This window comes from Littorina saxatilis, linkage group LG3 (assembly GCF_037325665.1).
Source record: "Littorina saxatilis isolate snail1 linkage group LG3, US_GU_Lsax_2.0, whole genome shotgun sequence".
In the NCBI taxonomy this organism is placed as follows: Eukaryota; Metazoa; Mollusca; class Gastropoda; order Littorinimorpha; family Littorinidae; genus Littorina; species Littorina saxatilis.
The window spans coordinates 31,137,017-31,147,016 of record NC_090247.1 but is presented as its reverse complement, the minus strand read 5'-3'; the positions used below and the strand labels follow the sequence as shown (position 1 = coordinate 31,147,016).

General features: G+C 43.6%; 1 protein-coding gene across 1 annotated transcript in view; it reads right to left on the bottom strand.

The window, feature by feature from the left end:
* LOC138960895 (uncharacterized) overlaps window positions 1-10,000 on the bottom strand; it is a 62,698-nt gene that overhangs the window by 52,149 nt on the left and 549 nt on the right. Inside the window, exons 1-5 of the mRNA XM_070332531.1 lie at window positions 9,622-10,000; window positions 6,973-7,029; window positions 5,836-5,909; window positions 3,564-3,704; window positions 703-1,125 (exon numbers count right to left, since the gene is read on the bottom strand). The exon at window positions 9,622-10,000 is cut by the window's right edge and continues 549 nt beyond it. Of these exons, the coding sequence (XP_070188632.1) occupies window positions 703-1,125; window positions 3,564-3,704; window positions 5,836-5,909; window positions 6,973-7,029; window positions 9,622-9,739 (813 nt within the window). The 5' untranslated portion in view covers window positions 9,740-10,000. The remainder of the gene's footprint in view (window positions 1-702; window positions 1,126-3,563; window positions 3,705-5,835; window positions 5,910-6,972; window positions 7,030-9,621) is intronic.

The window sequence follows — 10,000 nt, the reverse complement described above, 5'->3', positions numbered from 1 at the left end:
TGGAGGGATGGTCTTATCCCATGTAACAGCCTAGCCAGATGTGAGATGATGAGGCGAACTGGAGGAGGTTAACATTTCAACCAAAAATGATGTAAATGCTGTCATCATAATTATTCGTACATCTTTGAAATGTAACGTTATTCACAGGTACATCTCTTCGATAGATGAACAACGTTGTCATCAACATCTCTCTCAAAGAAGAGTCCATACATATGACTTTCTGACAACAGCTTCACAGCGCTTTGTGCGAATTCCGTGACTCGCGGTCTGTAGATTGCAATTGTCCTCGTCCAAACTCTTATCCAGTTCTGCTCCCACGAAAACGGTGTTGCTGCAGTTGGCGTTGTCCTTATCTTTTCTTTCGAATAAAAGTCTACACACTTCTAACTGGCCATATGTCCGCGGTCTTTTGTGCGAATTGCAGGCAAAGGGGTTTCTCGATATTCTTCCTCCAAATTCTCAATGATGGCAGTTGACGTTTTACTTCACAATACGTTTATCTCAAAGAAGAGTCCAAGATGATCAAAGTCTAGATGACCAAAGCTACACTTCGTCTGCAGCGAATTCAAGGCTAAACGGTATTTCAATTGCAATGTTTTCTCATCAAAACTCACATCGATTGAAGCTCTGCTATAACTAAAACGTTGCTGTGGTCATCCTCAACATTTTTTTTAAAAGAATCCACACGCACGTCTAGCTGACCAAAGCTTCACGGCGTCTGGTGCGTATTCCAGGCGACGGTGGACTATGATGACCTCCCTCTTCATCAAAAACACCACCCCCACCACCACCACCACCGCCGCCACCACCACTACCGTCCTTCCCACTGTTCCCCAGCGCCAGACGCTCCAGACTCAGCATGGACCAAGCAGGATGACCTCCGTGACCCTTGACCTTGTGCGTGTTTCTGTAAGACGTGAACAGGTCCTCGAACACGTCCATCACGCTCTCGATGTCCTCGCGGACGGAGATCTCGGCGAAGGACACGCAGCCCAGCTCGTCGGACATCCGCTGTCCCTCCCGAGCGGTCACCATCCTGTCCTGCTCGCGGTCAGCCTGGTTGCCCACCAGGGCTACTGGCAGCCCCATGATGACAGGGAACTCCTGGGATGGGTCGCTCCCTGGCTGTGGGAGTTGCCGTGCATATAAGAACACAGAAACGGATAGTTAGTTTTACGTGCGTACAGCATAATGAAGTAAGGAAAGAGTGATACGTGCTTAGATAGAGGACAAAGGATCAGAGTAAAATGGGGGATACGTTTGTTTAGGTGGAACACAGAAACGGATAGAGTTAGAATTACGTGCGTACAGCACAATGAATAGGGTGGTGTGTGTGATTAGATAGAACACAGAAACGGATAGAGTCAGTTTTACGTGCGTGCAGCACAATGAATAGGATGGTGTGTATGATTAGATAGAAGACAGAAACGGATGAGTTAGTTTTACGTGCGTGCAGCACAATGAATAGGGTGGTGTGTGTGATTAGATAGAACACAGAAACGGATAGAGTCAGTTTTACGTGCGTGCAGCACAATGAATAGGATGGTGTGTATGATTAGATAGAAGACAGAAACGGATAGAGTTAGAATTACGTGCGTGCAGCACAATGAATAGGGTGGTGTGTGTGATTAGATAGAAGACAGAAACGGATAGAGTCAGTTTTACGTGCGTGCAGCACAATGAATAGGATGGTGTGTATGATTAGATAGAAGACAGAAACGGATAGAGTTAGAATTACGTGCGTGCAGCACAATGAATAGGGTGGTGTGTGTGATTAGATAGAACACAGAAACGGATAGAGTTAGTTTTACGTGCGTGCAGCACAATGAATAGGGTGGTGTGTGTGATTAGATAGAACACAGAAACGGATAGAGTTAGTTTTACGTGCGTACAGCACAATGAATAGTGTGGTGTGTGTGACTAGGTGGAAGACAGATACGGATAGAGTTAGTTGGGACTGGGTGGCCGAGTGGTAACGCACTTGCGCTCGGAATCGAGAGGTTGCGTGTTCAGGCCTGGGTCAGGCCGCAATTTTCTCCCCCCTTTCCTAACCTAGGTGGTGGGTTCAAGTGCTAGTCTTTCGGATGAGACGAAAAACCGAGGTCCCTTCGTGTACACTACATTGGGGTGTGCACGTTAAAGATCCCACGATTGACAAAAGGGTCTTTCCTGGCAAAATTGAAAAGGCATAGCTAAAAATGTCCACCAAATACCCGTGTGACTTGGAATAAAGGCCGTGAAAGGTGAATGCTCGCCCTAATAGGCTTGAGGTTTGCTGGCCGATGTGAATGCGTGATATATTGTGTAAAAAAATTCCATCTCACACGGCAGAAATTAATATGTAAATCGCCGTGAGCTCTTGTGAGAAACGGCGATTAATAAATGTCCATTATTATTATTATTATTATCACGTGCGTACAGCACAATGAAGTAGGAAAATAGTGTTACGAGCTTAAAAAGAAGAGGGGGGAAGGGGGAAGGGGGAAAGGGCTCTTCTCTTTCTTGTCTACATACACACACTGTGCAGCAAGAGGTAGTAAGCAATGACAGAACACAACAGCCCAGTCCTCACCCACCCCGTGTGAAGTGGGTGTGCCGTAACCAGGGCCGGACCAAATGAGTTGTAAGGGGGGGGGGGGGGGGGGTTCCTCCTTTTTTGGGGGGGCAAATCAGCGAAGGTGGGGGGGGGGGGTACCTTTTTCTCATTGGATTTCACATTGAATAAAATTTGTTAGAGACATACACACAATTTATTTAAAAAAATAAAAATAAAAAAAACAACACTCAAAGCAAGGTACATGCTTTTTCCAGGGGTGGGGTTCCGGAACCCCTGGAACCCCCCCCCCCCCCCCCCCTGGGTCCGGCCCTGGTAACTTTCCTTTTTACGTGTGTGTTTTTTTCCGGCGTCATTGGCCGCCATGTTTTTTTCGCGTGACGACGGAAACGGTAGGTAAGTCTCTTTGATTGTGAAGTCTCATCGACCGATTACCTCCCGGTTTGTTTGTTGGTTTTTTTTTTTGGGGGGGGGGGGGGTGCGAAAAGCGAAAATTTTTTTTTAGGGTCGGCGCTTAAAAATAGGGTCGGTCGGGTTACCGGAAACATTTTTCTCTTTGACCTAATTGGCACATGAACTCTTTTTTTCTCTTTTTTTTAAATTGGGGGGGTGGGGGGGGGGGTGAGAGGGAGGCCCTTCTCTTGCGGCTTGCCTACTAATACATCAGTAGTATCAATTAAGCAAGAAAGCAAACAACATCCCGAACCCCCACCCACCCGGGCCCGTGCAAAGTGCTCGTAATTCGAGCAGTAATTTATGTCGTTAAATAACCACTCCTTAATTGGCCAATGTACTTTTATTTTTACAACTTATTTTTTAACACCTTGTATGTTCATGCAGTGAATTTTGTCGTTGATTACAAGGTGTCACAAGATGCAAATTTAAATAAGTGTCAACACTTGCGAAGTAAGTGACAAAGTATGCAGAATACTAAACTGACGAGCGGTGGTTAATCAACCACACGAATCAGGATAGCGGTAATTAACACACATAGCAGGTGTCCGCAAACCTTAAAGCGGCGTCTGCTGCTCGCGGTGATGGTGAAGTTGAGACGCCTGGCTTCGTTGAAGCTGCAGCGATCCGTGACGCTGTACATCAGTATCACCGCGTCGCTCCACTTGATGTGTTGCTTCAGCTTGCTGTTCTCATACTGTGTGTGATATATGAATATATTGTACGCTTTAGGTTTAACGCTAGGTTGTAGCATAAATGAATTTTATGTTTTTAAACACGAGATTTTGAAGTTATTGGAACGTTTCATTTATGACAAAACAAAGCATTGCATTCACAGGTACGTCGACACATTGGTCTTTACAGTGGGCAGACAGACCAACATTATTTTGTTGTACAGATTATGAACTTAGCTTAGGAAGCGTTGCTGTTCTCAGTCTTTGGTGAGCATGGTGGTCAGAATCATACGGAATTGTGTTATTTTATTGAGGGGCCATATTCAAAGCATGTTCCTGCGGCTAACTACCAAAACAGCAAAATATAATTCAATTCAATTCAGTGCCACTACATTGTTTGATTGTAGGCAGAAACACAAAGCAAGTTGTATTGAATTTTACTGAATAGAATTGAATTGGGTTGAAATGAATTGAATTTAGCAAACTGGCTTGGTACGTAGGACTGAATTGCCTATACAATACAGAGATGCCCACTGAGAATGCTGACTTTGAAATGATATTTTGATTTCACTGGCCGACCCAAGTGTTGTAGAGACTAGTTATATAAGTTCAATTACGCGCAATCGAAAGATAATTGTAAATAACACTGCACGAAATGAATTATTTGATGTCATAATGGTTTGCATGTCTCATAAATCTTGTTTGACTCATTCAGTCAGAGTAAATAAGTAGACCCACTCACCATATGGGACTGATTCATTTTGCTAATGAGGCCTACTCGAATTGCAAGCTGAGGGGATCAGAGTATTAGGTTGATGGATACGCTGACTCATTGATACTTGTACTTGACAACTAGTCTAACGACTGAGTACTGCATGACTAACAAACGGACCGACGAGGCACGACTGGATACTGACCAACGAATTGACGACCGGGTGACTTTTCTTCTTTCTTCTTGTTCGTTCGTGGGCTGAAACTCCCGCGTTCACTCATGTTTTTTGCACGAGTGGGTTTTTATGTATATTACCGTTTTACCCTGCCATTTAGGCAGCCATACACCGCTTTCAAGGGTAGCATATGCTGGGTATTTTTGTGTTTCAATTTCTATAACCCACCGAACTCTGACATGGATACCAGGATCTTTTCCGTTCGCACTTGGTCTTTTGCTCGTGTGTGACTGACTTGCTGACTGACGGACTAACCAAATAATCCACTGATCCACAGATCCAGTGACTTACTGACCAACGAACTTAGTATACGACCTGCCGACTGATCAACTGACCAGCTGATTGGCTTATTTTCTTACTTTCTGACAGACTGAACAACTTACTATCCAAAAAATGCAAGGTCTGTTATAGGAACCTTTAACTGTGACAAAACAAAACGTTACGTTCACTGATCTTTGACCCAGCGCTCTTTTAAGTGGACAGACAAACGAACACTTATAATACAAAAAATAAACTTTTCTGGCAGATTATCCAGAAGCTCGTTCCGAAGGCACAATTAAGCGAGAGTGAGCTTGGGAACGTTGGCAGTCTATATGGCTTATTGTCTGACTTTCTGACAGACTGATCAACTTACTGACTATCTGACTGGACGACTGATCCACTGACCAACTGAATGGCTTATTGTCTGACTTTCTGACAGACTGATCAACTTACTGACTATCTGACTGGACGACTGATCAGCTGACCAACAGCATGCATGACTTATTGTCTGACTTTCTGACAGACTGATCAACTTACTGGCTAGCTGACTGGACGGCTGATCCACTAACCAACTGAATGGCTTATTGTCTACTTTCTGACAGACTGATCAACTTACTGGCTATTTGACTGGACGACTGATTCACTGACCAACTGAATGGCTTATTGTCTGACTTTCTGACAGACTGATCAACTTACTGGCTAGCTGACTGGACGGCTGATTCACTGACCAACTGAATGGCTTATTGTCTGACTTTCTGACAGACTGATCAACTTACTGGCTAGCTGACTGGACGACTGATTCACTGACCAACTGAATGACTTATTGTCTGACTTTCTGACAGACTGATCAACTTACTGGCTAGCTGACTGGACGGCTGATCCACTAACCAACTGAATGGCTTATTGTCTACTTTATTCCATAAGTATTTCGCTGTTCAAAACTCACCTGTCCAGCCGTGTCGAGAATTTCGAATTCCACACTGGTTCCCATGACACATCGTGTACAGTTGTATGTCTTCTCTGCAAATTGTAATATGTATATTCATTTTGTTTATACATGAGAATCAACCTGCTATCACTTACTACCAAAAGATTGGTTGATTAAAATCAACAATGGCCGCAGCTGTGTTTTAATGAAATAAGCGGCATTGTATGGACACAATCATGTTGTACTTGGGTTTCATGTGTTGCAGAGTACTGTACTCTGTATTTGTGTTGTAAATACGGTCAAGCGGAAGATTGACTACAAATGTATCACACTAGTTTTGTTGCTATTGAGTTGTTTTTGTGTGTGTTACTTTTGTTGATTCTTGCTTGCAAATTACAACACAAACGCAAAATACTTAAACTAGCAAATTACTTAACTATTTGTAGAGTTCCAAGGCAGGGGCAGACGATGCGACTGCGAGCGAGTCAGGTTTTAGCAGTATACATATCCCCTAAAACTGTCTTCTGTCCCTTGGATTCGTCTACTATAAATCAGAAAAGGATAAGTACATGCCAGAGTTCTATCTTTAAAAGCTGATCCCGAAGACCACATGCCCTCACCAAGTTCCCGTTATAATTTGGGCAAATTGGAATCAGGTTAAAACTTAGCGGGTACATTTTATTGGTATTTTGTTGATGTTGTCGTTGATGGTGGTGGTGTTTTGGTGGTGTTGTCGTTGATGGTGGTGGTGTTTTGGTGGTGTTGTCGTTGATGGTGGTGGTGTTTTGGTGGTGTTGTCGTTGATGGTGGTGGTGTTTTGGTGGTGTTGTCGTTGATGGTGGAGGTGTTTTGGTGGTGTTGTCGTTGATGGTGGTGGTGTTTTGGTGGTGTTGTCGTTGATGGTGGTGGTGTTTTGGTGGTGTTGTCGTTGATGGTGGTGGTGTTTTGGTGGTGTTGTCGTTGATGGTGGTGGTGTTTTGGTGGTGTTGTCTGTAAATGACAAGGACCACTTGGTGGGTTTTTTCTAAATTGCCAAGCACATCATTGTGGGGCGTTTAATCAATCAACATGTATCCATCCACTCACAATAACGGAGTGATAATATTCACAAGAACTACTTGTGAATACAGTTGGTACCTGACACCTTCCACTCACCTAGGGTCGAATCATAGTCTCCGATGAATCTTCTGGTCAGAAAACGAACTGTCAAGGCTGAGACAAAAAACAAACGTTAATATTAACAATGTCTCAAATGTAACAAACACGCGCGCGCGCGCGCGCAAAGTAATAAATAACACCTCTCTTCCTCTCTCCCATTACGTAATATGCATGAATGTGTGTGCGGATGTCTGTGCAAGTGCGTGTGCGTTAATTCTTAGCCGTATGAATGAACAGAAAGTAATGTCTTCTTCATGGTTTTGTTGGGTTGGCTTTTCCGCTTAGCTTTGTTTTTTGCAAAGCGGACACAATCAACGGAAATATTAGGGGGACAAACTCGGTGCCACAAACTAACTAAAGGGGGGGAGTTAACGTCCTCTCAGAAAATATTTCTATTTGGGACAAGAATTGGTGATACGCTAAGGGGCCACAAACTGTGGTACGTGGTTCTATTTAAAGGCCACTCTGGGTCTCAAACAATCCGGTCAGTCTGAACATGGAGGGAGCCTTGAAACATATTATAAGTAATTAAACTGATACATGAGGAAAAACAGCCTTAATGCAGGGTGAGTTTCACAATTGGTGAGGTTGGGGTTGTCTGTCTGTCTGTCTGTCCTCTCTCTCTCTCTCTCTCTCTCTCTCTCTCTCTCTCTCTCTCTCTCTCTCTCTCTCTCTCTCTCTCTCTCTCTCTCTCTCTCTCTCTCTCTCTCTCCCTCCCTCTCTCTGTGTCTCTCTCTATATATCTCTTTCTCTCTCTATCTCTCTCTATCTCTCTCTCTCACCTCTCTCCCACCTCTCTCTCTCTCTCTCTTTATCTCTCTCTTTCTCTCTTTCTCTTCCGATCTGTCTCACTCACTCTGGCTGTAGGCCCCTATGTGTCTGTCGTTTGGGTGTCTCTGTCTATGTCTGTCTCTTAGTGGCTGCCTCTGTCGGTCTGTCTCTCTCTCTCTCTGTCTCTTTTTCTCTCTCTCTCTATCTTTCTATCTCTTTCTCTCTCTCTCTTTCTCTCTCTCTCTCTCTCTCTCTCTCTCTCTCTCTCTCTCTCTCTCTCTCTCTCTCTCCTCCTCCTCCTCCTCCTTCATTTCCTCCTCCTTCATTTCCTCCTCCTTCTCCCCCAGCAATCATTATTCTTGGACATTGCTTTACGACGACAGTAGTGATGGTTGACGAGTGACATTTGTTGCGACGGCTTGTGTTGTGCACCTATTTGTCATAATATTATTCATACCACACGAGGCATAGACATGTTAAGCTTCGTACACAACACTACATGCTTTGAGCGACAAACATAAATCAGTTTTATATACCGAGTGCTTACAGATCAAAAGCTGTGTTGACAAAAGGATAAATAAGTTGCATAGCATACGCTGGCATAGTCGGATGTTACGAAAGCTAAAGCAGATGCCGGTGAATAATAAGTAACAAGAGAACAGAATGAAGTGCCAAGTGACTTGACATGATCAAATATTTCGCGATTTAAGCTAAGAACAAAACGCTTCGCTGGAGTTGACGGAAAACTATTTAAAGTAGCACGGCCCATGAAGAATACAAAGTGCATACAGACAGCCCTTTGAATTAAAAGCAGGACAGTTGAATCAAACCAAAACAAATTACTTCATATTTGGTGTGCATTGACTTCAGATGTTGGATGATCAGTTCACAAAATTACAAACTTGTCGGTCAAACGGTCCGACTTTTATACTTGTTCGAAAATATGTTCAAACTTCGGAGATCGACTCAACAGTACGACGCACGTCATTGAGCAGTAGACTCACTGTCTTCAGTTGCTGTCTTCAACTCACGAATTGTCTAAGGTCAGTTTTTGATACACGCGTACGGTCCTTCAGATTACCTCAACTGTGACAATCTGGAGGGATTAAATCAGGTACGGTTGGCCACCACTCAGCGTCAAACCTCGTCGATACTGGCCAGTTGATCTAAGAATTTGGAATATATATTCTAAAGAGCATAAACGTAAAACCGTTGGACCTACAGATCTTGTGAACTGATAATGTATCATCTGAAGTCAATGTACAATAAATATGAATTAATTTGCTGAACACATGTAAAAGTTATTACCCTTTTCGTGGGTGACACTAACTTGCATCATGCAATCTTTGAACTAAGGAGCAAACCCAACAACCGGAGCTAATACATTTAGTTCAATGTTTGTATCATTCTTAGTTGTTGCCCCATGTTGCTTGTTCGTTCTTTTCAAAGATCGTCAGTGATAATAGCACTGAATTGATAAGGATGATGATAATAATAATAACGACTTATCAATCGCTCATTCTCTCAAGAGCTCACAGCGATGCACAGTACAATAGCAAAACGGACACACGAGAGGGATGGCCAAATCGTCCGCCCGATCGCCAGGGGCGAGTAAAAAATCCGCCGGGCTAGTAGAAACCGCCTGGTAACTCGCTTGGCTGACCAGTGACAAATATTGTCAAATATGACCCTTTTGGTTTAGTTTCCGAGCCATACAAACACCGCAGATGCATCAAATATGATATGTACCGGGCCAGCGAAATTTCTGGCGTGCTAGTGACTTTCTTGAAGTTACTTGCCCGGCTGGAGAGTTAACATTTTGATACTTGGCCATCCCTGCACACATAATTATGAATGGATGAATGTTATTCTCACCTGATTTGCCCACACCGTTCTGGCCAATAATGGCGACTCGGAACAGTCGGTTCTTATGGAAGGATTGAATCCTCCTCAGCAGAGCGCGTGATGTGGATGGTGTGGTCGGAGAAGACATTTTTATTTTGATGTCGCTGTTTGTCTGTCAGCCCTTGTGTGCCGTCCCCTTGTTTATCTTATGCAAAGCTCCTGTGTATCTATTGTGTCTGTTGATCACACGATCTGTTGCTTGAGTCTATCATTTACACTGACAGTTAGTCAGCGGTTATGTGTAGACGAGATGAATCATGAACACTTTAACGTTTCTTTCTTATAATATATACTTCACGCATTTTCGTTGCGTTTTCACATTGTCTGTTTTGTCTGTTTGGATATATAT